This window comes from Drosophila pseudoobscura, chromosome 4 (genome assembly GCF_009870125.1).
Source record: "Drosophila pseudoobscura strain MV-25-SWS-2005 chromosome 4, UCI_Dpse_MV25, whole genome shotgun sequence".
Lineage (NCBI taxonomy): Eukaryota > Metazoa > Arthropoda > Insecta > Diptera > Drosophilidae > Drosophila > Drosophila pseudoobscura.
In genome coordinates this window covers 11413401-11440555 of record NC_046681.1, presented here as the reverse complement: position 1 = coordinate 11440555, position 27155 = coordinate 11413401, and the positions used below count along the sequence as shown (strand labels likewise).

The 27155-nt window shown below is 44.3% G+C and overlaps 1 protein-coding gene and 1 long non-coding RNA gene across 7 annotated transcripts; one reads left to right on the top strand and one right to left on the bottom strand.

Annotated features, from left to right (window-relative positions):
* On the bottom strand, nucleotides 1–27098 carry LOC26533279 (uncharacterized). Of its 4 annotated transcripts, none has more exons than XR_004469000.1 (4): nucleotides 26178–27098; nucleotides 26076–26107; nucleotides 25832–25973; nucleotides 25598–25775 (listed from the first exon to the last, which is right to left on the bottom strand). It is a non-coding gene; the product is annotated as an uncharacterized lncRNA (long non-coding RNA). The 4 variants fall into 4 exon arrangements; XR_004469002.1 differs by having other exon boundaries at nucleotides 26227–27098; XR_004468999.1 differs by lacking the exons at nucleotides 25598–25775; nucleotides 25832–25973 and adding an exon at nucleotides 1–331.
* Nucleotides 3035–4286, top strand: LOC4817961 (uncharacterized). 3 transcript variants are annotated; one of them, XM_001357340.4, is made up of 2 exons: nucleotides 3035–3974; nucleotides 4074–4286. In XM_001357340.4, the coding sequence occupies exons 1-2, from the start codon at nucleotides 3107–3109 to the stop codon at nucleotides 4160–4162; spliced, it is 957 nt and encodes a 318-aa protein (XP_001357376.4). In that variant the 5' UTR covers nucleotides 3035–3106; the 3' UTR covers nucleotides 4163–4286. The 3 variants fall into 3 exon arrangements, with proteins under 3 accessions (XP_001357376.4, XP_033235176.1, XP_033235175.1); XM_033379285.1 differs by having other exon boundaries at nucleotides 4056–4194; XM_033379284.1 differs by having other exon boundaries at nucleotides 4051–4194.
* Nucleotides 27099–27155: the final 57 nt, after the last annotated feature.

Genomic DNA, 27155 nt, shown 5'->3' with positions numbered 1-27155 from the left:
AGACGGGAACCGGGAGACGCAAGATGGGAGAGCTGCAACTGAGGATGTGGCAGGGTTCTCCCTGCAACTGCAATAAGTTGCGACCAGGCGGTCGCTGGATTTTTTACAGATCTTTTTCCTTCTTTTTTTCTCATTTCTTTTTCTTTTGGTTTCTTGGCTGGAAGCAGCACAAAAATTATGACCATAAGCAGGATATTGGGTTAAGGTTTTACCCTCCTCTTACCTTCTTTTGTGTTTGTGTGTGTGTGTCTGTTGCCAATAAACTTTGTTGCCGCTGTCGAAATGAAGCTGTTGCCCGTGTGCCAGACGAAAGCGGTATTTCAATCAGAGTCTGGAAAAAATAAAGGAATATATGAACAATATAGTATGCTTGGATATATCGTGTGTATGGCCAGGGCTGGCCTTATCAATAATTTTCATTTTCATTTTCATACGCGCATCGCCAGATACACAGTGAGCGAGAGAGAGAGAGAGAGAGAGCGAGAGCGAGAGGTACAGATGGAGACCATAAATATGATTCCCGGACTGACTCCAGAGTCAGCGGCAGAGTCGGTGGGGCACACAGCCAGAGTCGGGCCATCGAGTGGCTAGGGAAATTTATAGAGTCTGTTGCTCATGCTGTCAGGTGAAATAAATAATAAATTCGTTATATTCAGAGTCTCTCTCCGCGGCAGTGGCTATCAACAGCCCTGTCTCTGAAAGCCCAGCGACAATAACTCTAGGGGCGTATGATGATGGCACGCCCACATTCAGCATTCAGCATTCGGCATTCAACATTCAACATTCGTGCTCTCTGCACAGCTGCAAGCCTCGCACTCGGCGGACATCGTGGGGGCCCCCAATGGGCAGGGGAAACAAATTTGAATTCAATGAAAGATGAAATCATTAAGTTTTCAGGCAATTGAAGGCGGCTGCGAATGCCTACCTTTAATCGTGTCCAAGCCGCACAATGGGCTTTGGGATTGGAATTGGGGCTGTGGCTGGGGCTGGGGCTGGGGCTGGGGCTGGGCTGGGGCTGGGCTGGGTTCCCGGCGAGATGAGGTTTGGCGTGGCTCTGTTATGACATCAGTGAGACATTCACCGAAAACTTGGGAAAGGAAGTTGAGTCCAGGCTGGCCAATAAGAACTCAATTAGGAAATACCGAAGGGGCATCCGGTGGTAAGGAGAAATTTATGGCGAGAAATTAACAGATTAACAGAAAGTTATGATTGACGCTCGGAGAAAAAAGCCATGAAATTTTTATATTTACAAAAAGATTTTAAAAGGTATACCAAAAGATCTTGCAAGAGAGTGGAAATTGAAAAAAGAAAGTAGTTTCGCTTATATTTAGGAAAATATTTGTTCAAATATATTTCTTATTGAAAATTAATTTTAAAAAATTATAAATTAATTCGATTTAAAATAAATGAATATTAAATTTGTAGTATACATATATGATATATTTAATTAATTTATTTTATTATATTTTAATACGAAAAAATTTAATAAGTAAGTAATATTCGGGTTTTCAATATAATATCAATAGATATAATAAAAAAAAAAATTAAATAAAAAAAGTAGTACAAATTAATTAAACGTCTTCATATTAAAATAAATTTAATAATCAAAATAATTTTATAAAATTGATAAATTTCCGAAAAATTTAATGATTTTATTAATGTATTTTGTATTTATTTTGTATATTTTGATTAAATATGGGCTATATTACAAAAGCATTTTTAATGAATTTATATTAAACTCAAATGGAATTCTATTTTAATTAGTTTTCTATTAAAATCACGAAAATCTCTTAATGGATCCCGAAATCCAAACTCTCAAAGGATGTCTCTATAGAAAAGATAAAGTTCTATATCCCACATTAATTACTACCACAATGCAATCCTCTCCAGCTATCCGCATACTATTCCCAGTCGAAATAAACACTCCCCAAGGCAAAAAAAAACCCCTGGGAATTGTCATCACTTTTTATGCAGAAAATCCCGAAAAAAAACAAAAGGCTGTTGGCAGGGTGGATGGAAAAAAAAGCGGTGGCTAATGAGAGGCATAATCAACTTCCCATATTGCATACACAATTGATGCCAGAGCTGCAGTGCCGTGGCCGGGGCAGGGGCAGGGGCCGAGAGCCGTGCCTAATAAATATCAACAGCCACACAAATTTGCCTCTTGGCCAACTCTACCGAGAAAAAAAGTACTGCCAGATCTGAGAGCCAAAGAGCCGACAACAAAAGCGCACATAAATCAACGATCAAGACAATTGCGGTGTAATAATTTCAACTTCTTTAAGTCGGCAGTCGGCAGTCGGCAGCCGGCAGCCCACACCACAGCCATAGCCACAGAGCCACAGAGCCAGATCCCGGTGCCCCCAGAGGCACAGCCACTCCGCGTCGATCCGATTCGGCGGGGCCATAAAAATAACAGCTTATCGGGGCAAAGAATCGTGTCGTAGCACGCCTACCAACTCAAAAAGGCATTAAAATATGAAAACAACAATTGCACAGGCTCCAGAAGGAGGAGGTGGGATCCAAAAGGAGGTTGGATGGAGATCGGCTGCCTGGGATGGAGATCGGTTGCAGGAGGAGTAGGGGGCAGGGGAGCAGTGAAGGGTACTGTAGTACAGTACCCTTCAGGTGAAATCAACAGCAGTCGGGGGGCAGGCAACACCGGTCACGCCCCTCTTTTCTTCATTGTAGGCGTCAGCCGTTGGCAGCGGCACGTTTTTCCTCGTGAAATTCCTAACCAAAAGCCGAAACGAGTAAAAGGCTAAACTAAAGATATATAGAGGTGTACGTACCCCGTGCCCCTCCATCCATTGTTCGTCGCCCCCAACGAATGGAAGAGGGTGCGGTGCGGTGCGGTGCGGGTTACAACTTAGTTAAGAACCCGCCGGAGCCGCATGCGATATCTCAATTTGAGGCTCATAAAAATAACGAGTAATAGGCCCCGACGATAGCGGTGGCCAGCAAGGAGTATTTGTAGAAAAAGGCAACGAACATGAGATACCCTAGAGCAAAGAGAGGTTCTAGTAGCCTTTTCCTTTACTTTCCTTTCAAACTCCAAACAAAATAGGACACAAAAATTCTCTGTTGGTGACCCCAACCCGAAGAAATGGCAGCCGAGCCGCGCAGACCCAGCGAACTGTCCTATTTGGTCGAGCTGAAGACGCGATTCCGGGAGCTGCAGAAGCGTCAGGCCGCCTTCATGGAACAGACGGCCCAAATGCTCACCCGGATGAGCTCTACGGCCGTGGGACAGGTCTTCCTGGACAGTTCAAGTGCGTGTCCGGGCCAGGTTGATATCAAAAGGCTTATTCGACGCTTCGAGGATCTGCGCAAGACCTCGGAACAGTTGAAAAATTTCCAAAGGGTGCCCGAGGAGCTGATTAATGTGGATGTCCGGCGGCTGCTCAAGGACTATGAAAAGTTTATCGAAGAGGGTAATGTGCTGCAGAGATCGTGGCTACGTCTCAGGAAATCTGCGGAAAGTGGCATGGATTTGTCGGAGACCGAAACACTATCGATTGTGGGCACAGAGAGCTCCAAGGAGAGCTATGATTCGGTCTCCAAAGAGTCCATAGATTCGGCCTCAAAGGAGACCAATGATTCACCCTCGAAGGAGTCCAGTGATTCGGCTTTAAGGGAGCTCAATGATTTATCCTCTAAGCAGTCCAAGGTTTCGGTTTTGAAGGTGTCCAATGATTCGTCCTTAAAGGTATCCAAAGATTCGGCTTCAAAGGAGTCCAATGATTCTTCCTCAAAGGGGTCCAATGATTCGTCCCCAAAGGTGTCCAATGATTTAGCTTCAAAGCAGTCCAAGGATCTATCCTCTAAGGAGTCCAAAGCTTCGGCTTTAAAGCTGTCCAATGATCCAGCTTCAAGGGAGTCCAATGATTTACCCTCCAAAGAGTTAAGGACTGGTTCAGAAGATCTTTTAGTGGTGAAAAACGTAGAAAGGAAATGCAGCAAACAAAAGTATGGTAAGAACTAAAGAATGGAGTCTCGGATGCGAGTTTCGGAAGTCCTAACAGAACACTTTTTCGATGTGGCCTAAAGCGAAGCCTTATTCTGATTTCTAGGACGCGCCCGTTGGGGGGCTCTGTTGCAGCTGATGATACGCCTGAGTCCGTTCCACACTTGCGGCAAGAGGGGCAGAAAGCGGCTGTGATCCGGCAGCAGTTCATCCATTATGCTGCCCAAAGAAATCCCATAGAAATCCCATTTGCCACACACACACATAATCCCATTGAAAATAATCCAATAAAATGCATAAATCAATAGCCAACACCACACATCAGCATGTCAATATTTTGCCTAATTAATGTGGCACGGTCTCGGAGCGCAGTTGCGCATCAATTTCGGGTGTCAAGTGCTCTCTCTCGCTCTCCCTCTCCCTCTCTCCCCCTTTCCCACTGTCCCTCGCTGTGTGGGTCTCCAAGGAGACCACCATCGCTGCTAATGTAGCCGTCCGCTCTGTGTGTGGATCTGTGGCTGGCTGGGGCGACGTATGGCGGCAACTGGTGCGCTGACAGCGCATTTTAGTCGCCCATGGAATACCGAAAATAAATCTCTTGCCATCTCGTGACACACACAGCGACCGGGAGGAGGGGGGGACGTCGGACAGGTTCTGGAAACGCAACGAAGACAAATACAAAATACTTTTGCCCCCACACAAGCTGTGAGGGGTAGGTGGAGGGTAGGCGGAGGGGACACGCAAAGCGAGAAGTAAACATTTAAATTTAAATTAAGTGGCTTGTTCGGCCTCATCGAAAGCAGCAGCTAATGAGACGCCTCTGCAATGTCGGTCTTTGGGGCAGTGGCAAGGGCAGGGAGACATCCATATAGATAGATTGGGGTATAGAGGAGATATCGCAGCAGGAAGCTTCAACGAAATTGATATATTTACTTAAGTGCCTGCCTGGGACTGTCTGTGGGGGGAAATAACTCCGAGGAGATCTCTGATTTGTTAAGATCTTTGTTTGGGGAAAACTTTCACCAAACAAAAAAACAAAAATATTAATTGCTTGTGAAAGATATTTAAATGGGTTTGTCAATATTTAGAAAAAAACTTGGGAATAAAATAATGAAAATTTCCAGTTTCAAAAAATATACTATTTTCCATCGTTGTAGCAATTTTTATACGAATCGGATATATATTTATTTGTGCATCCACCTGCTAGACCTCTGGTTAATCTTTTGTGGCATAAATCTTTGGTTGCAAGTTGCAAGCTGCCATCTAGCATCCTGTTGTATAAATCACACTAAATAAATAGCTAATTAATTATAATTAAAATTACATGCATTTAAATCAGAAATAACAAGTTTATAACGAAATGCAAACACACATTCCAGCCACACCTTCGATTCGAGTCGGGGCATAATAAGAAATCATGTTTGGCAATGATTTGTGGCATCGATGCCATGCCACAGAGATTCGATTCCGCTGGAGCTTGAGCTTATCTGCAGAGCCTGACACGAGTGGCGAAGGCGATGGCGATGGCGATGCCGATGCCGATGCTAATCAGCGACAAGCCGCCGCATGCAACCACCGGCCAGCGACATAGACGGACGAGCGATGCAACATGTGTCCGCTGCGCCACACAGAGATCCCGTCGCGATCGGGGCAGGAGAGAACGGGCAGGGGGGGGTACAAACAAGTTGCAAACTGTTGCCGGCATCGCCATTAGCTGTCACGTCGTCGTTCCCCGTTGGCGCTTGAATCGCTTTGACCTGCAACATTTTGTGCTGAGTCGTTTTCCCCAAACGGTGGCACAGCTAGCAGCAACAGGTGGAGGAGACCAGACGAGACGGGACCCACCAAATATGGCAGAACGTTTCGCAGCATTCATTCCCTGACCTTCTCCATGGGAACAACTGCTCGAGCGGTTGGCGCTGCTTGCTGGATGAACTTTAAGCCGGAGATCACATTATTACATTGGTACATTAAATTACATCACGTACATGGCTAATGATCAGGCTTTAAAGATTAGCCAGCCAGCCAAACTTTATTAATAGCTCTTTTAAGATCAATAAATATATTTTATTCAACATGGAGAATAAATTAAAATATTTATGGAGCCTTTAGGATACAATATAAATCACGATTTGGTGCGAAATAAAATAAAATAAAATATATATAAATAAAATATATATAAATAAAATAAATATAAAATAAAATAATATCGAATAAAAAATATGAATATATATTGCATAATACTAAATAATATATTTTCTGAATTATTATTAATTTAAACATAAGAAAATATATTTATAATATTTCTTTAACGATTTATAATATCGAATATAATATAATAAATATAAAATTTATATATTATATTTTTATATTATAAATATATATACAGTAATGCTAAATAATATATTTTCTTAATTATTTTTAATTTAAACATAAGAAAATATATTTATAATATTTCTTTTGCGATTATTTATGGCAGATCCAGCTACTATAATTATTGTATAATTTATCTGCCACCATTTCCTGCATTACCTTCAATTTAATCGTCTTACAGTCTTACAGATATAAAGAATCAACATTTATAGAGCTGTGCGCCATTGGAGTGTGTACACATGCCCGTGGTCCGTGGAATCGTCAGTGTGCACACATCCGAGCGGTCGACGCCTAGTCAAATATTAAACAGACGAGAGATTGTTATGGTTCCGCGGAATGTTCCAACAATTGTAAACTGACATAACAAATAGTTCTGGGAATTCGTCATACCAGTCCTCATCCCACCTCTCACACCCACCAGAGGCCGAAACACGAAGCACACGCCCACGCCCACGAATTTTTGGACACAGACATGAGAGGCCAGTGCCAGTGCCAGTGCAGTGCAGAGGGACCATGGCAGGGGTCGGAGTCGGAGTGGGAGTCGTTCACTTTGATGTTGCACCGACGCGACGCGACGCACGTTGGCAGACGTCTGTTCACCTAATTATCACACTATTTGAGGCATCGTAAAAGCGAGACACAACACACAACCGAAAAGGTAATGAGAGGGCGGACTGCGACTGCGACTGCCTGTGGCCTCTCTACCGTGTACCGGAGGAATGAAACGTGTAACGCAAGTGTTCCATTCCGCTTCGTTCCGTTGCATTTGTCGCTCAGATGGGGCGCATCATAAACCCATAAAAGTGTGAAAGGATAGCGGGCCACATCAAAGCGCATCGCATCGGGCATTCATTATACGAATACGACTCAACATCTCCGCTAAACTGAAGCGAATGAAACGATGTGTTATATTTACATATGCAATCAACCGACAGCCGACAAGACACAAGGAACGATGTTCCAGGGAGAATAATTAGAATGTTTTTTTCCACAGAAACGAGCGCTGATCTACAAAGGGAGCGTCGCTTCAGAACTGGAATATGATATAATATAAATCTGCTCAGGAAAACCATCAAAGAATCGACAGCATTAATAAGAATAATGGCCTATCGAAAGCTATCAAATTGATTATCGAAAAAATGCATTAAATTGATACACAATTTATCGCATACCGTTTACATATTTTATGGAATCGTCTGGAGAGAACTGGAATATGATATAGTATACAAATCTACTCTTGAAAACCATCAAAGAATCAATTATAATACATAGAATGGCTGATCGAAAGTTATCAAATTAATTATCGATTGAAGAGAGTTATCGTAAAGGCTTAATAATAAAAAACCGACACTTTTCAGATGAAATTAATTATAATAAAAAAGGTAATTCCTCGATATATGCGATTCTTACAAAGGATGTCGTATTTTTGTATTGATTGAGGGGTTAATAAAGACATTCTAAAGCATGATAACTATCAACATTTGTGGTAAAAGCTATCGTCTGTCGATAATCATAATTACTCTAGTATAGACTTGAAATTTATTATAAAGAAAATATATAGAAGCTATGGAATACCTCATATAAGCTTTGCATCAGATTCTTTTGATATTAATGGACTAATTGACTGAACACTTGTACCCTTCCTTAAATACTTAGTTACCACTTGCCCCATTCATCATCCAATAAGGGGGCTTTCCCCCCGGGGCGGACTTTCATTTGAGTTTCCGATTAATTTCAGTGTAGTAGCCACCAAATTAGTGGCAATTTACATCCGCCAACGAGAGAGGGAGAGAATCAAGGGGCGAAGGAGGAACTGACGTACGGGGAATCTATGGGATTTACGAGGCAAGAGAAGGCAGCAGAGAACTAGACCTTAGTCCGGCGGGAAATGGAAAATCCCGACCACTGCCAACCGCCAACCGCCAGCTGCACTTGCACATGCAAACTAATAAATTTCATTGATGTGTCTATTTTCGGCTGCCCCCGCATCGGCCACTCCCCTCCTCTGTGGAGCTCTAAAGAGCCTCCAAGTGCCTGCAACGGAAGCAATTTGTAGCTACAAGCTGTAATTTCCAACCAGACCCCAGACCTCGTTCCCCTTCCCATCGCTGGGCCAACGCCTCTTCTGACATTCCTCCGACCAAATAAAAAAGACGTCGATAATTCTTAAGGCAACGGCGCGAAAATCGGGCAAATTTTCGCTGTCAGTGGTCGGATCTAATGGGGTGGTGGGGAGGGGGGAGGGACCCCATACTCGTACTCGTACTAGACCCCGTCGTGTTGGCTTCACAAAGCAATTGCTGCACATTTTATTTAACCCTTTTTATGGCCTCATTATGGGCCATACGGGGCGGAGACCGGGACTGCCAGACAAAATATATCTTTGCAGCAATTCTCCCTGAATCGGGGTAGCACCACTCCTGACTTATGGGGGCAGGGGGGCATATGGGGTGTAGCGAAATGGGTGCGAAATGTCTGGCGGAAATGAGGCTAGGAATCAAGCAAATAAATGTTTTATAAAATGTTTCCAGCACACACACAAAGTAACTGCTGGGGAAGGGCTCCAGCTCTCGGCTCCCGCTCCCGGCTCCTTCCCCAACGATTCTCGAGCCATTAAAATGAAATTTATCGTTCACAATGTTTTATGGTTCTTGAAATTTTCGTGCAAAATGGAGTTACTCGGTAATTTGGTAACAAAATGAATGTAATCCCAGCCATTGGGTTCATATACTCGTAAACTGTGCTACTTTGTCTCTAAATATTTCCACCCGAGCGAGTAGCGAGTCTCACACTCGTACATATGATTAACGAGTGTCTCGTTGGGGAAATGGTTTGGGTTTTCTTCTTTCGGAATGAAATTATATAAAGAAAAGAAAGGAGCAAAGGGTGGAAGGAAGGATAGACAACATCCAAGATGGCAAATAAAGAGAAGAAAAATGAATTTCATCTGGTTTTAAACGATATTTATCGGTGCCTGAAGAACGAGAGAAATGCTCCTTTCACTCGTGATCTGTTTGATCTTTTTCTCTGGATTTTATATCAAGTTTTGTTCATATTTTCCAGCTCTTGGCATGGATCTCCTTTTATGAACCTTTCCTTGATCGATAGATCATATAAAAAGAAGCCTTAGGGGGCTATTGGTTGGTTGAAGAATGGTTTATCAAATATAGTTTATTATTCCCCCTTAATCAGACTCTCTTTTGACACTTGCAAAGATATCTTTTTGCCCCTTAATTTGAATTTAACATTTATCAATTCCAATCAAATTGTTTTGCCGAAAAAAAACCCTCCAGTAAATCTCTTCAACTGCAATTCATATTCCCCCCACGAAGAGAGAGAGAGAGGTTGTTCGGTTGTATCTCTCACTTTGGCCCCCTCCCGAAATGCAGAGGAGCAAGAAAAATTAATAGCGGCTAAAACTTTCAACTTGGCCAGAGGGAGGGTGTTGCAACAGCAACAGCAGGAGCCAGGACCAGAGGCTGGAGAGCAGGAGCCCCACTTACTCATTCATTCAGTTTAGCAAAGGGGCAACTTGTGGCCATAAATTTGTGCACAAGCGGCAAAAGTGGGGAAAATACTACACCGAAAAATTGCTAAAAAGGCCAAAAGCGTCGGCAAGTCAGACGCCGCGACTGCCTCGCCCCTCCCCCCCCCCCCCCCCCCGACTGTCTCTGGTTTTACAGTTTTCCGAGTGGAGAGGAGTCCTCCTTTGGGGCCTGTTCTACGTATAGTATCTGTGTGTGGTTGTGGCCTGTCGCTGTGTGTGTGTGTGTGTGTGCGTGTGTGTGTGTGTGTGTGCTGTATGCGATATCTAGCGCACTTTCAGCGCGACGATAAATTCTCCCAGCCAAAATGTGTAAATTATAAATACGAGCAATTATTTTAACTCTACTTAACAAATTACCATGCCATAGCATATGGGGCAAAAGGTATAAATTACCGACTTTTACGACTTGCGGAAATTGTATGGCGACGGCGACGGAGGTCGGAGACGGCGGCGGAGGTCGGAGACGGAGACGGAGTCGACGACGATGCAAGCAGGTTATGCCCCTGCCCCGTCGTGTGTGTGTGTGGGGGTTTTTGTATCTATGTGGAGTGCCTCTGCTTAATTGTGTGTGTAGGTGATTATGCTTAATTGTGTGTATGTCAGGGCCAAAAACGAAGGCGTCGACGTCCGCATATTCAAGGATCCCTGCTTCCTAGCTCTCTCTCTCTCTCTCTCTCTCTCTCTGGCAGCTTCCTGTCTTTGTCTCTCTCCCTCTCTGCCTTTCGGTTGCGGTGTAAAACTTTTCGAATCAACTTTTAAGCAGCGTAAATGACGTTGCGGCCATGTTAGAGGTGAGACTACGACGAGTCCTTGGAGCAGGGGGTTGGGGGTGTAGTCCTAACCTCACTTGATGACTTGATAACGTGTGTGTGTGGGGGGAAAGATGTGCTCGAGGATGCCCTGAAGGGTACCTGTTTAATTGCATTGTTGAGATTCTATTTTTTGTTGCATCCTTTTTTGGGGTTTGCAACTTTCTGTTGAATATGAAAGGGATTAGCAGTTGATTACGGAAAGAGTACTGGATGTACATATATATGTATGTGTATGGGTGTATTTCTGGTGTTTATTTGTGGTTTTTCGTAATTGTTAGATTAAGTTACTGTTGAACTTTGAACTGGGGCTGATCCTGAAACGGGTAGAGTAGCCAATCGACTCCAACTACCCCGATGGTCTCCTATTCCTTTCAACCAAGGAAAGACCTGGAAGCGGTTTAAGCAACCCAACCTTTGAGTGGTAAATACTGGGAATTTAAGACATGTCTAAAGTATTTTAAAGTTAGAAATTACTCATGTTCAAAGTGGTTCAAGTACAATTACTTGTACTTGTACAAGTTTAAGTACTTTTTCATTTAAAAAAAGGCCCTTTAAAACGGTTAAAATGATAAATGGTTCCTAAATAATTGTAATAGAAAATTATATGATTATAAAATAATAAGTACCGTATATTTTTAGATCCCCAAGGAGGGGTTTTGAGACTGTAAATAAAATAAATAAATAAAGAGTCCGAAACGCTTAAGAAACGATTCTTTATGGTCAATTCTCAAGATCAAAGGGTTATATTTCGGAGAGGTTATCCTATAGAGAGCATTAGATACTCATTTTCGCTTTGTTTCGGGAAAATTAGCTAATAAAATATTTTAAGAGCTGGAAATGGTTAACAAGAAAAGTTTAGAGTCTAAAATGGTTTAATTTCAAAAGAATTAAATTCATAAAAATGTTTCATCAATTTCAGTCGGACCACTGCTGTACCTAAGCCTTCGCCTCTCCCTCCCATCACTCCCACAATTGTGGAATAAATGATATGAATCAATTACACCCCTAGTTAATCACAGAACATGCCACCCCATCCCCCACCCCACCATCAGTGGGGCAGCATCATCAGCAGTGGCTGTGGCAGCGGCTAGTTGGGTGCAAGCGCCTCTGGCAAGTTCATTCAATCAAAATGCTTGTCCAACTCCCCCCAAACCCCAACCGCTCTGCCCCCCCTTCGACTATGCCGCTGTCTTGCATTTAAAATTCGCACAACATGGCAGCGGCCCCCCATTAATCATTTTCGCAAGCAGCCAAGTCGCAAGACTTGATTCAATTTTTTTGGTTGCTTGGGTGGGGTGTGGGGGGGGGGGGGGGGAGAAATGAATATTTTCGTTGCTTCTTACGCAACGCTGGACACAAGATTGATGTGACATTTGTGTTTGGGGCCCTCGAGAAATATGGCAGCTCTTGGCAGGCGGCGGCACCGTACAAGTATCCCTCGTGCCACACTCCGCTCTGCCACTCCGCTCTGCCACTCCGGTCCGTGCAGCAGCAATTGGCAATGAAAAATTCTAGCGCCAGCCAAAACGACATTTCAATTCGAAAAGTGCTCGACACTCTCTCTACCCCTCTCCCCCTCTCCACCCCTTTCTCCGGCTGACAGTGAGTGCGAGAAATATTGCGCCCGCAGCATATTTTGGATTTTGGGTTAACTTGCCTTCGACTCTGACTTTGGCCCTGACTGTGGGGCTCTGGCTCTGACTCTGGCTCTGGGATGGCAGACATTCCGGCACGCCATCTATCATTTCAGCTCTAAGGGTTGTTGATGGCCTCCATAAATTATATTTGCACGCGTTTCGCCTTCAAACTACTGCGCCAAAAAATGTATATACATATAAAATATATATTTTGCGCAGTGTACTCCAAGTGGAGGTGGAACGAAAACCGAATGCGGAATGCGGAATGCCGAAAGCCGTAAGCAATTGCAAAGCGCATTTCATTTACATAACTTGGCTTATACTATATTTGTATGTATGTATATTTATTTTTCCTTTATTTTTTTGGTCCGTGGTAATAGTTGCAGCTGTCTCCCGGCCAAGGGCGGAGAGCAAGGACTAAAAAATAAAATTTCCTGGCAAAAGTTTAAGCATAAATTATATATGCACAAGATCAGCTTTTGAATATCCCATGATGGGAGAATGCCTTAAACGGGTGTTGTTTTGGTTTTTTTCTAGGAATTTTTACAAAATTAATATTTGCATTGAAGAGGGAAAAGTGTTATTATTTGTTGGGTTTTTCATATGGATATTTATCTGATATACTCCCCAATATTTCCACATACATGATGTTATGTATTCCCTAATGAAATTCTTGCTGGAACATTCAATATTTTGCACTCGGCAGGGGCATCAATCAAACAGGCCGTTTTCAAACATGTTTCCCCCATCAGCCATCAGCCATCGGCCATCGCCCATCCTGAAGCGAACCTCATTATCGTGCCGGGGCATTAATCAGCTGGACGCCGGATAAGTCGCTGCCTGTCTCCCCCCCTCCGCCACACACCGAAATATCTCTATTCCCTCTGTATAGGCAAGTACAAGCGAGTATATCTCGATGCGGTCAACAAAGTCCATGACTTTATTAATTGCTGCTCATTAGCGCTCTGGGCTCATCAATCAAACTGACCGCAACAGAGTCCCCGCCCGGAACACATACACACACTCGCATCCGAGTATCTACAACGAGTGTGGGGAGAACTGCGCAACACGATGACCCACAGATGCAGATAAAACATAATTTAGTGGCAGACAAGTGCAGATAAGCCTGGTGGCTGCCGTCGCCTCTGACAAACTGCAGACAGGGCGCCCATGGGCGACTCTCTCTCTACCTCTCTCTCTCTCTCTCTCTCTGTCGCTCTCGGGCGCCTCGAAAGCTTTGTCGCCAGCGGACATTATCGCCATTTCTAATCGAAGGCTCAGGCACGGCACCATCGAAGCACCAGGCTCCAACAACAAAAATGATTGAAATTCAAGAGTCACCAAGTCATGGGCGAGGAGCGGGGAGGGGGAACAACGGCAGCAAAATAATAAATGACCTGCGGCCACAGCGGGGAAACCCGAAAAAAAAGAGGAAAGGCAAGGCAAGGAAAGCCAGGCGAAGACCCTAGGCCCCGCACCCCGCAGCCGTAATCAGCACTTGTAACTGAAAACCCCTCGGGTTTGGGTCGCAGGGAGCAGCAGATACTCATCGTACAACAGGGCACAACAGGGCACAGCGCAGGGCAGAGCAGAGCACAGGGCAGAGCAGAGCAGAGCATGTGTAAAGTTTCCAAAAGAGAGGACACACTAATTAGCGGCCATTGATCATTCTGGCTTGGCGCCTGGGTGTGACAACCGAATTCTGTGGCAAAGTGAGAGAGAGTGAGAGTAGGTAGAAGGCACATCGACGGGAAGAATACACTCACTTAGGGTAAAGAAGTTTTTATAGAAAATTATAAACAAGTTTCAAGCAGAACTTACCTCTTCAATACTCTATTTGGTACATATGTATGTATGTGTATGTTGTTGGTTTTCTGCCGCGTGACATCACTTTCGCACTTTAATGATTTTTTCTGACTGACTTACGCAGCTTTGCGTATTTTAATTTAGCTTCTTTCTGCTCATCGCCTCACTAACACCTGCAAGAATATGCAAGCACACTTGGGAGAGCCGTAGTTGTCTGCCCTTTTGCTCTCTCTCTTTGATCTGACTCTCTGCATGCATAGCTATGCAAGCTTTACCTCGCTCTACCTCTCAGCCTCTCTGATGACATCACTATGCAAAAGCACTTGTGAGAGACTTAAACGCTTTTAACTTTCCAGCGCTCTCTGCATGCCTCTCTCTGTCCCTTTCACACCCACGCCAGACTACCTTACACAGAAGCTTCCAGATCTGCCGCTCTCACGAAAAAAGCAAAGAAATAAAACCAGAACACAGCGCCCTGCAGAAAGCAACAACGCAACAATGGACATGTCGAAACATGTCGAGTTCTAACAAAAGCAGGCCCAAACTACTAGCTAATATACCCAACTTTTGTCACTCTTGAAACAATATTCAATTAAGACATTTTCCCTTGACCATATCGAAGAGTTTTGTGCATTTTGAATAATCATCATAATCATTATGATAATCATCAGTATTTTTCATTCTAATTCCCATTATCGAGGGTTGGTGCCCAGTCCCTATCGCCTTGCGGCATAATAGAGCCGTCTGAGCCAGCGGGGGAGGAGTGCTGATAGCTGACAACAATTTGAAGTTTTAATTGGGTCTCTCTTGTCTGGCGACAGCAGTGGCAGTGCCGCTTATTCTTCTGCTGGCGCCCTCTCACGAGGCGGACTCTAATTAACCACACAAATATGTAGAACACTGCCACAATACGAGTATCCCCAGCCACAGAGCCACTCGTCGTCGGCCCACACCCAGAGAGACCAAGAGCGCGGGGAGAGACTCATAAACATAATTCACAAACGAAAATTCAATTGGCCAAAGCTTAAGCACTCGACTCGAGTCGAGAGTCGGCTCTGGCCTCGGACCTGGACCTGGACCCTGGGACTCTTGTGCGGTCAAAGTGCCATAAATAAATTAAACCCATTTAACATGCGTCATAAATTTATAAACAATACACCCAAAGCTAATTAGCCGACACGAAAATTGCTACGAACGTGGCCAAAAAGGGGAGCGAGCGAGAGCCCACAAGACACCGAGATAGAAATGGAGTTGAAGACGAAGACCGAGAGAGAGAGAGAGAGAAACTCAATGGCCAGGGAGGGATCATTGTTTCAGGAAGCCAAAGTGCAAGTGTTGGGATCGTATGGCGTATTTTGGGGGAGAGCCTCAACTGGATGGACGGTGGGATGTTTGGGCTGAAAGAGTGATTAAAATGAGCTTAAAGAACGTTACATCCTACTATCCATAAATTTCGAAATAACTTTCTTTTATTCCTGGGAACTTTGTGAAATTCCAAGGATCCAACCACTGTCCAATAAACCCCCATCTTCCAGCTCAACGAGCAACTGAGAGACTTGTACTCTAGTACTCTGTGTGTTTCGCCCACAACCGACCACAGTCCGTTGGCCATTTGGTTTTGGTTTGTCTTTCTTTTTGGCTGCTTTTGGCTGGCTAGTCGCTTGGCTGACTTGCTTCATAAATAAAATGAATTCGTACTCAACCCGACAGCCATAAATAATAAAGTGCAAAGCAACGCCCCGCCGCCGCACCGCCGCCCCACCGCCCCAACAACAACCCACCACATCACCCACTGAAACTCCTCAGTCTTTGGTCAGACGTGGCTGCCACTGCCACTGCTGCTGCTGCTGCTGTTGGTCCGGGCCAAGTCAATTTCCACAAAGGCAACACTTTCTGCTCGGCGAATTTTAAGATTTACGCTGACACTTGACAAGGGGCAAGGGGTGGGGGCAGGGGCGGGGGCGGCGGTATCGGGTGGGTGGGAGTCTGCGAGTTTTGGGGTGAGGGCTGGAGCTCAGCTGTTTGTCATTTTCTGTGAATTATGTGGTGTTAGTTGGAAATTGTTGCTGTTGCTTGTTGACTACCGTTTTGTCTCTGACTAAATATGGGTGGATGAGGGGGCGAGTGGAGCGGAGAGAGAAGTTTTTCAGTTGCGATAAGATTTCTGTTTGGGTCTGGCTTTCAGTTATTGTTAGCTGGCTTGTGAAATGCATTAGACTTAAAAGTAATTCAGTTTCGACGGTATATTCCACTGTGGATTGCTTTTTCTTTTGAAGATTGAAACATCAGCTGACGCGGAAGGCATTCCAGTTCAAGGGGTTTACGTTTTGGGTATTCGTCATAGAAATATTGAAGGGACTATCAACCTTAAGGACTCAATTTGTATTGGATATCCTTTGGGGTAGTTTTTTTTTGCCCATCAGCTGTTGTGGAAGCTGAATAATGATGTCTCAAACAGCTGTTGTGGCATGCCTGGCCATTAGAGTGGATCATGCACACCATTCTGTCTTTTGCTTAAGAATTTAGAATGATTTCCTGACAAGCAATTAGAAGCACCCCTTTGGATCCTCAATTTAGACTGAAATTCCCTTGCATCACACACAACATCCACATGGATGCCATTCCACTCCATTTTCTTTCTTTTTTTTGTGGGGGCGCAGACACAGTGCCTCCCATTAGCATAACTCAATGTGCTCGTCGACAGACACACCGAAACAGATGGACGGACAGACGGACAACAGCCCTTTTCAGCCACTGCCACTCCCCCGTGGCACCCCGTCACCCCTTTTCGACTGTGTGCCAGGTCGTAAACATTTGCTTTCTTTGGTTTTTAATTGGATTTTATTATGCCAGGCCGAAAGTTAGCTGCCTGATATATTTATGATTATTATGTTTTGTGCCGTGCCGGTGTCTTTTGCCGCAATTCTTTATTCTTTTTTTTACGATTGGGGCCTACCAGGGCTACCGAAGCAGCCGAGTGGAACGATTCGAAAGAGTTAAGGTACGGTCCGAGTGAAAAGTTCTGGCCAAAACTTTCACAGGAGATTATTAATGGGTTTATGATTAACTTAATTTACGAGTTATGTTTCGGGCTTTTTTTTATGGCACAAAGAAAAGATTTTATGAATATTTAAAAATACACATTTTCGGGTCCACATTCCTGGTGGACTCCATCCAGCCCTGGATGCTCCCCATTTTTGGTTAATTGCTTGAATGAACAACTAATTTGAAGGCAGTTCAAAAGGGCAGCCGGCACAACAGATCAAAATTTATATGCATGCGATGGAGATGCATGTGTAACGGCACTTAAAGAACTCCCTACCCCCCAGCCCACCGACAAACTATCCAGATCCCTCTCCTCCCACAGCGAAAAGGGAAAGATAAAACGTGGCGCTCACACAATCCCCCAAAACGAAAGAGAAGGAGAGAGAGAGAGAGGGGGATATATGTACATTTAAATTTATGCGGTTTTTGGGCCATGCCTGTGGGCATGGGGGCGGGCGGGGAGGGGCTGTGGTGGATGTGTCTGTGTGATGTTGCCTTTTGTGCAGTCAACAATTTTCATGCTTGAGCGATTGCCACGAAAACCCAAGCGAAGGGAGCGGGGAGGGGGTAGCGGGGAAGGTAGGGAGCCGGAGCCGGAGTCGGAGCCGGAGCGGAGTGGCATAATTAGTTGAAACGGAAGCTAATTTATGTTTTGGCAGTTATGTTTAAATTAATGTTACAAAAATTAAATGCTCATAAATAAAACAGAATTTATGGCCAACGACGAGCCTCGGGAACACAGAGAGACAGCGAGGGTGAGCCCTGAGAGGACCCCAGAGTCGGGTCGTGGGCGTTTGAGACTCCAGGAGACGTGCACTGTCCCCGTGTAGGTGTCTGGATATGGTATAGGGATCTTCCGAAAAGAGAAAGCCATTCCGAAATGCTCCCATTAATGTGTGTTAAGCAATTTGTACGGATGTTTTCCGTCTCGAGGCAAAAGAATTCCAACAACGTGTTTAGAGTCCATTAATGGGCCTCGGAACGCACTTAATGCCCGGGAACGCGGCCTGACACTGACAGTGCCACAAGGGCGATAAATCGATGGCCATGGGATATGGTTTTGGGTTTACTTACCGATGTATTTATGGATGCGGTGAGTGAGACAATAAGCCAAATGTTTTCCATTCGGGGAGTTCTTAAAAGGCACAAATAAATTATACATTTAACAGTTCTAAATTCTTGAAATTAACACAAGTCATTAAAGGATCTAGAAATAGATGAAATTCTGAACAAAGATAATGGTATCCAAACTGAAAGAGATATAAAATGAAACAATAGGCGAACGAATAATGAAAATGTGCGTGTGAGCATGTCGCAATTGTGGGAATATCAATCATTAGAGGCAAGATGTGATCGAAATCAACAAAAGACAATTGGAAAGAGACAAGACACCCACAGAGAATATGTCAGACAACGACTTCGTCTATTGAATATTGAATATTACGCTTATCCTTAATTCTCTTTTAGTTCCTCAAGATAAAAACTTGAGAGATACAACGGGAAAATGTCCACTTTTGTGTCGATTAGTCGATTCACGATTAATCTTATATACGATCTTATATAGTATAGGTACACACGATATTCGATTGGTTTTAAGCAATTGTAGGAATACCCATTGTCCATTCCTTAGCCCTTTAATTTGTTGTTAAAAAATAGAATGCACAGGTCAACAAATTACCTATTAAATATGGACAAATATCTATCTGATATCTCAACTCTCTGGTATCCCAGGGTATCTTCCACCCTTTTTTTTATAAGCCCGCAAATATAATGTTAACTGCACTCAGAGCCAATGATTTTCCATTCGCTGGCATTCGTAATATGCATTTGATTTGCCAACTTAATTAACCCTTCGCCGGGGCCCGTCGTTCATTTCACATTTCAAAACTCCACCGCAGAGTGGGGCAGAGTGGAAAAGGCAGACGCCGACCCGCAAGTCAATCAAATGAGAAACATCAAAGCAAATGTCGCCTGCACTTTGCACTGGGCCCCCGAGATGAAGATGAAGGCGAAAATCCCGCTCGTTCGCTGCGAAAGTTTTCTGCAATCAGAAGTTGGGGGGAAGAGATGGTGGAATGGGTTGACGTAGTAGACCCACTCAAAGTTCTCTCTCCGCTCCTTCTGGCTGCTGCCAGTCCAACTGACATTGCCAGACATGGCCCCATCTCGTGGTCTGGAATGGAATATCGCCTGCTGCTCCACTGTGGAGCAGTGCCACTGACAACTTACTTTGGCATTTGGCTGTCAACATGCTGTCAGACATTTAAACAATAAATGACCAAACACTTTTCATTATGTTGCTCTTTGCGGTTGCGCCTGCAACGGACAGCGGATGGGGGACGACTCCGAGTCGTTTGGCCCGCAATTGGAATCCAGAGCCACAGCCAGACGATGCGGCAGAATGTTTGACCGATTCGTACAAAGAAGAATGTGTTTTAAGCATTCCATATGAAAATACGTTACGTTTCGTTCGATTTGTGGCACATGGAGAGCGTCCGGTCCGGTTCGGTCCGTCCAATGATGTGGGTCAAATGCTGGATGGGGGTCTGGTCAGAGGTCAGAGTTTTTACTGCTGTTACTGTCATAAAAGCGGCTGCCAACGTGCCTGGCCCCACCCCCACCCCGACTTCGAATCCCAATCCAGAGGGGATTGTGCTTTTTCTGTCGGCGAGATACAACAAATGCGAACCCATTTCAAAAAATGTTGACACCCAACATAGGGCAATTAAATTCATTTTTCATTCATTTTGCTCTGTGTCAGAGACCGACAGACCGACTCTTGTGTGTGTGTGTGTGCTGTGTGTGTGTGTGTGTGTCTGCTATGGACACAGTTGGCAGCCTTGTTGAAAGTAATTGACATATTGCGTTGCAAAATTTGAAAGGTTTTTCTGTACACAATCCCCCTCTACACCGGCTCCCCGCTCCCCACTCCTCACCTGACTGCAAAAAGGTATTTTGTTTGACTGCGGGGAAATTCTGTATTTTTGGTAAATATATTTTTGTATTTTACATCAAATCAATTTCTGGTTTTGGTTTTTGGTTTTCATTCGTTTGCCGTATCAATTATTCAAATTATTTATAGGAATCGGCATGGAATTGGATTCACAAATAACTAGTTTTTTTTTTTTTACTTAAAAGTAAAATTAAATAAAGTTTGGAATTCATTTAGAGAATATTTCAATGGCAGAAATATGCTACTATAAATCGTTGAAAGATCTTCACAAAAATTGTAAAATGAAAAAAAAAAATCATATCATATTGTATTCCGCGTCATGCAGCAGCACCCCTCGGTCTGTGGTGCGTAACTGCTGGGAACCATCTTTTTCAATGGCAGAAAAATGCTTCCAGAAGTCGTTGAAAGGTCTTTAAAAAAATTTCAAACGAAATAAAAAATTATATAAAAGTTTATCCCGCGTCATGCAGCAGCACCCCTCGGTCTGTAGACCGTAACTTCTTGGAAAACTTCAGCAAAAGTCGAATAAAACCTTCACAAATCCCTCTCTAAATAATCCAGAAAATTCTATCCACACCTGTAACCCCTCCTTAAATGACAGCATCTCTGCATCTGCATCTGCATGTGCTACCCCCCAAACCAACCTTCAATTTGCAATCACAAATATCACATCACCTTTTTTTTGCCATTCAGTTCAAGCTTCCATATCATTGGGTTTTATATTTATAGTGCTAACGTGCTTCAATATGGCCATATAATAACCTCCATCTGACAATAAAACATAAATAATGTGCAGGCCAGAGAGAGAGCCAGAGCCACACCAATAACCACTATTCATAGTCAGAGTCCAGTCCATTCCGTGACTGCCACAGCAGCGGCAGTGGCGGCGGGCAAACAGCAATGGGAATGGGGCAGAGGGGCAGCGGGGCAAGGGGGCAACGGGGCAACACAGCAACAATTGCGACAAGCAATTCTCGAATGACAATTGTAAATTGTTTAAATAAAATTTATGAGTGCCCAAATGTGTCGCCATATAATTTCATGCACTTTAACATAAAATTTATCACAATTTGTGTGTGTCGCATATTTCTTGTTTCGCTCTTTTTTTCCAACATTCATTTTTGTTGTTTGGAGTACCCTATATGGAGGGTATTATGGGTTGCCCGAATGAAGGGAAAATGGCATCAGAAATGCGGGAAGCTGTCAACCGAAAGATACTCTCAACAAACCCATAATATCTCCTAAAGCGGAACCTTTAGGCTCACTCGCTTCTATCGCTCGCCAACCCCCGGCTCACTCGCTACTATCGCTCGCCAACCCCCGGCTCACTCGCTTCTCTCGCTCGCCAAACCCCGGCTCACTCGCTTCTATCGCTCGCCAACCCCCGGCAGACTCGCTTCTATCGCTCGCCAACCCCCGGCTCACTCGCTTCTATCGCTCGCCAACACCCGGCTCACTCGCTTCTATCGCTCACCCACCCCCGGCTCACTCGCTTCTATCGCTCGCCAACCCCCGGCTCACTCGCTTCTATCGCTCGCTACTATCGCTCGCGCCGATATGAGTTCCACAAGGGTATCTACAACTTCGAACCCTAAAACGAGAGCCTTCCTTTCATGGTCTTTACTCTTTTTTTTTTTTTGTTCACTTAAATAGTTTATGTGGACTTGGGGGCTGGGGCTGGGGCTTGTACGAGTATGTGGCGGATTCTATGTGAGTTTTGCCGGCAAAATAACTGTAATTGAAATTTATTGCACAATTTATCGCAGGGACAGCAGATGGAGAGACAGAGAGATACAGATAGAGATAGGGACAAACGAGACGACAGACAGATCGCGTTCGGTTCGTTTAACTCGCGCGTTATTTTCCCTCTCCCTTTTGTATGCGACATATTGAAATTTATGTCAATTTAAAAAGCAAAGTTGTCGTGTCAATCATAAAACTCAATTATCGCGCAAGCATTGGGCCATTCTGCGCGGATCAGCGGATCAGCGGATCGGATCGGGTGGAGGGGCCTGCCTGGAGCTCAGCTTAATGACTCAATTGAAATGCCATTTGGAGAGCGTTTTTACGCGTGTCTATCGCATCGAGGCACCTGTCCCCTCCTGTCGGGGCTTTGGACAAACACTTGATTGCCGGCAATCAGACCCCCAGCCAGATGATCATCCAGACATGCCACTTCTGTGTGTTGTGCGCTAATCGCCTCTCAATCGGGCTCTCCGTTGAGTACCCCACACAAAAGCCGAAAAGCTCATTTCGTTTCGGTTTATTTTTGTCGGTTGGGCACTTAAGTGGTTTGACTTTTTTGAGTGGCATGTCGTTGACGTTGGTGGGTGCCTGCCTGGCTCTCTCTCGAAATTTGCTTCGGATATCCCTGCCAATGCCCCTGCCCCTGCCTCTGTGACATCGTCGAGCACTTGAAGATCAAAGGTGGGATAGCGATGGTCATTTATCGCTGTCCCAGCGATCAAGTGGTTGAGAAATGAAGATACGAGTGGGTGTGAGATCATTTTTAGGCCATGAACCTATTGGAAAATGAATTATTTTATTATTTTATTTGAATTAAATGATATTTTATGAGGGAGAACTATCGAACTAGTTCAATTCAGAAACTAGGTTTCATTGAAAGCCAGCTAAATATACATATTTTTTAGTTCTTTACCAAAAATCTGTTTTAAATTATACAGAATATTTAGTTCTAGAAACTAGTTCGTTCTTGGACGCTTTTTAACATTCGATGAATGAACTAGTTCAAGACCTACGACTGGTTACTAGTTCATTTGATAGAAGTTTCTTAAGAGATATATTCGAAAAAAGGTTCTCTCATTTGAATTATCTTTTCTTTTCCATGAAATTAACTTTATTCTCTTCAGTTTTCAGCTTAAATCTTTTTCAAAAAGAACATCAAAAGAACAACCATCCCCATTTAAACAGTAGCTTCGATAAATGACAGACAGACAGAGCCTGAAAGATCCCTGAGACATGCTGAAATCCATAAGCCCCAATCAGTCGGCGATGTGCAGGGCATACACGAATACAAATCTCAATTAAAACTGTCACAGTCACTCAAAACAAGCTGTCGACTTTATTATTAATTAAATGTCAGATTATAGTCGCGGCCGACAAACACATGGCCCCTGTCGCGCTGCCCTCGCATTCACGGGGGAACGGGGTGTGGCAGAGCACAGCACAGGCAAATCCGTTGCCGTCAAAGATGTCGCACACTCCTTTGAAGCCGAATGGAACGCCAATCCACCATCTCATCCCAACAGCCAGCCTCCTCCTCCTCCTCCTCCAAGTCTCCAGTTCAGTGAGCTGGAAATGTTTGTGGATTAGACGCTGATGACGATGTGCGTAATCGGAATGGATTTTGAAAAATGATTAGTCAGTTGCATGTCCGATGAATGTCGTAATCGCGATTACACTCGAAATAGAAACCCCGAATCGAATCGAAACGAAACGAAATGTCTTTGATAAGAAACGACATTTAATTGCGGGCTTTTGCGGGCTTAAGCACTTCCCGGCAAATCTCATGGGCTGCCTGCTCATTAAAGCGATTAAGTACTTGTTCATGTCCGATCCGAAATGATTAAAAACATTTAACATTTCCAGCCAGGTGTTAGCTGTCAAAAATCGCACAGATCAAGAGAGAGAAAGTCGAATTTGTATCGTTCAAAATGAATTGGCTGATTACATTATTTGTGGTGGCCGTCATAATTGCTTTCATTTATGGTGAGGCCTTGCAAAAGGTCCTTGGCATGTATTCGGCACCCGTTGGCAGGATCTCCGAGTTGAACGAAGGTCTTTTGGAGAGCTCTCTGGATACTCGCAACTATGAAGAAGCCCCGGCCCTGAAATACCAGCGATGTGGCATCCGCTTGCAGTACCTCAAGGGACATCGCTATAGCTCTTCGACTTAGGGCTATACGAAACGTGAACTGGGTGCTCCACTGCTGACCTTTTTGATCTCCAGACTTTTAAGGATGGGTTCTCAATGGTAAAAAGAAGAATTTTGTTAAATTAAATTCCTTAAAATTGGTTTAAAAAGGAAACTTTGGTTGTACTTCTCTCTGATGGCCATAGCATCCTACTATATAGTAGAAATATCCACAAATATCGGTCTCGTCAATCCACCAACAATAATAAATATCCACACACTGGAGCACACAAAAAATCCACCCAGATCCGACCAATAAGATCCGATTAAAGCCTTTGGACATGTGAACAAAAAGCTGTGGCTAATCTGTGGCATCTAACAGCAGTCATAACACCCCGGATTGGCAACGGCATCTTGGGAGTTACGGAGGGAGGGGGGGGCACATGGTTACCCCAGATCGATTTACGATCAGCATCCAATCCAGTTGGCTGCTTGACCGAGCGTTTATGGCCTCATCGAGAGCAACACCTTGTGTAACATTAATTTAACCAATTTAAAATCAACTCCCTCCCAGACCGGCACCAGGGGACTGGGAGGACTGGTGCTCTGCGACTGCTGGAGCCGTGTGGCAGTGGCTACAAATCAATTTCAACTTGACAACTTAACAGTCTAATCGAAAACAACAAAATGGTTGCCCCGCCAACACGACACGACGACGACGACGACGACGACATTGGGACCAACTCAATTGACCAGCTGTCGGCATAAAGTCCAAATACACTCGCCACCACCCGTCCGGTGACCTGTTCGGCTCTCGCTCTCGCTCTCTCTGTGGGCTCCCTGCTGTTGCACACCCTTCTGTCGGGCCGTCTGTCCTTTTTGGATAGAGTATTTATACTCGTATATTCAGAGTAAAATTGTCATATTGCAAGCGCACGCAGGCGCAGCGTAAATGTTCAAAATTATAGTTAAACTCATAAATTACAACCGTAGTCAGCCGTTGAAACCCGTTTCTTCGATCCGATCCGATACGAGCCGATCGGGCAACCCATGGAGGACCGAGCGAACGAATGAACATGCCCTGACAGCTCTCTGGGTCTTTTAGACAATTTAAAGGCGGTTCGTACTCAATAAACCAAATTCCGCACATAATTAATCGATCCAGAGACCCGAGAGCCGGCTGCAAAAGCCTTTGCCCGAGAGACCATAGCGACGTTTTTTTTTTTTTTTGTCCTCTTTTTTTACACAATATTTTGACTTTGAATGTGGGCTTGAGTGAGAGATGAAGAGGGGCGGGGCGCTGGAGCTGGAGCTGGAGCTGAGGAGCCGCAGAGCTGAGGAGCTGAAGCCAAAAGGAGGAGGTGTGCGAGAGGCGAAACTTTTTAATAGTCGCGCCATAATCGTAAATCTTTTGTGTCCGACGCAGTGCAACGAACGAACGACATGACCAGGCCATGGATCGGATCTGTCCGGTGAGCGCAAGGCGGCGGCAGTTATAAAGCACGCCCGAACCACACCTCACCGCACTCCGCACTGCACCCAGGACCGTGTACCGTGGACCCTGCCCTACAAACAAATCGAGCCAATGTTCACAACTTTATTTATCGCTTGAGAACAGTCCAAAAGGAACTGTCCGGCTGTCGTTCTGTCTGCCGAAAGAAGTGCGCTGAGGGTAGAGTATTTGTGGCTGGGAATCACTGTGAATGGGAGCAGGAACAGTGACTGGGAAGGGTAGCAGTTTACACCTCTATTATGATATATCTACAAGTATTGTATTCGAAGAATCTTTATAAATATTTCTGGGATAAGTCATTCACCTTATATTTTTATTAAATATATTTTGGCTCGTCGTTATCCGATATTTCACTCATTACAGTGCGAGTGAGCCAGGGGTTGGCGCAGAAAATAGCATTGATCTAGAAATCTGCATAATCTTAGTACTCTAAACAGACGGAATGTCTTTTAGGAGTATATATGATATGATAACACAATCGAATATAAAATAAATAGACATAAAGATAAAGAAATGATTGTAAAATCCATAATTTATGACAAACTTACCATAGTATTAGACGGACATTCAGTCGGTTTACCTAAAAGCAAAAAAAGGTACTATAATATATCAAAGAATCCATGTACTTTCAAGTAAATTTATCTTAATACAGTTATCCAACAATCATTTCAGTGGCAATGTGTGGTTACAACACTTAACATTGTTTCCCAGAAAGAGTCGCCTGTAATGCTTTATCTAGTATCAGTGGAAATCATCACCGGATTCCGCAAGCTGGTGTACTGGTGTGTGCTCTTAGTCGTACTCGTATCTCTGGCCCATTCAACTTGTAGACGGTAGACAGTAGACAGCAGCCACGAATGAGTTGTTTCCCCCGTGTTGAAGCGCACACCATGAATAGAGTTAGGATCATGGCCAAATGAACAGCAAGTATCCCCGCCATAACAGAGCGAAACCAAACCTCTTTGGTAAGCCAGAGAGTTGTGTGCGCATTATTCAAATGCCCATCTAAGTATCTCCCTGTCTGTCGGCTGTAGACTGTAGCCTCTACGCGGTATGGTATCTGTATTTGTATCTGTGGAAAAGCCAGAGCCAGAGCCGGAGCCAACGTAACGAAACGAAACGAAACGAAGAAAAAGAGACAGCGCCAACATGGAGAACTGTCAGTTGAAGCTGACATATAAACTGACAGTTTGAAATTGAGGTTTTCTCCATGCTGACAGCGTAACACGTCAACTTAAGGCCGAGAAGTGCCTGTCCAGATACAAATAGACAAGACAAGCGCGCGGCTCCAACAGGCGGCCACAGCACAGTCTGCAGTCTGCAGTCTACAGTCTCCAGTCTACGAGGAGTTCAAAAAGATAGTTAAGACTCTCCTCTCCTAGACTCTCCTAGAGGAACGGAACAGCATCCGTAGACAGCAGGCAATTTGACAGCTTAAACACACGAGCATGTCAAAATGATATGATCGCTAAGTGAGCGCGCAAACAGACACAAAACAGCGAGAGAGGAGAGAGACACAGAGGCGAGGAGTATGCGAAATGGGGCTGAGACTGGCTCTGGGCTCTGGCACTGGCACTGGCTCTGGCTGTGGTAGTAAGAATTATACCATAATCAAGGGCCCAAACGAA

Coding starts and splice junctions, on each gene's coding strand:
- LOC4817961 (XM_001357340.4), top strand. CDS start 3,107: ATGGCAGCCGAGCCGCGCAGACCCAGCGAACTGTCCTATTTGGTCGAG. Junction 3,975..4,073: donor ATGCAGCAAACAAAAGTATG/GTAAGAACTAAA, acceptor TCTGATTTCTAG/GACGCGCCCGTTGGGGGGCT.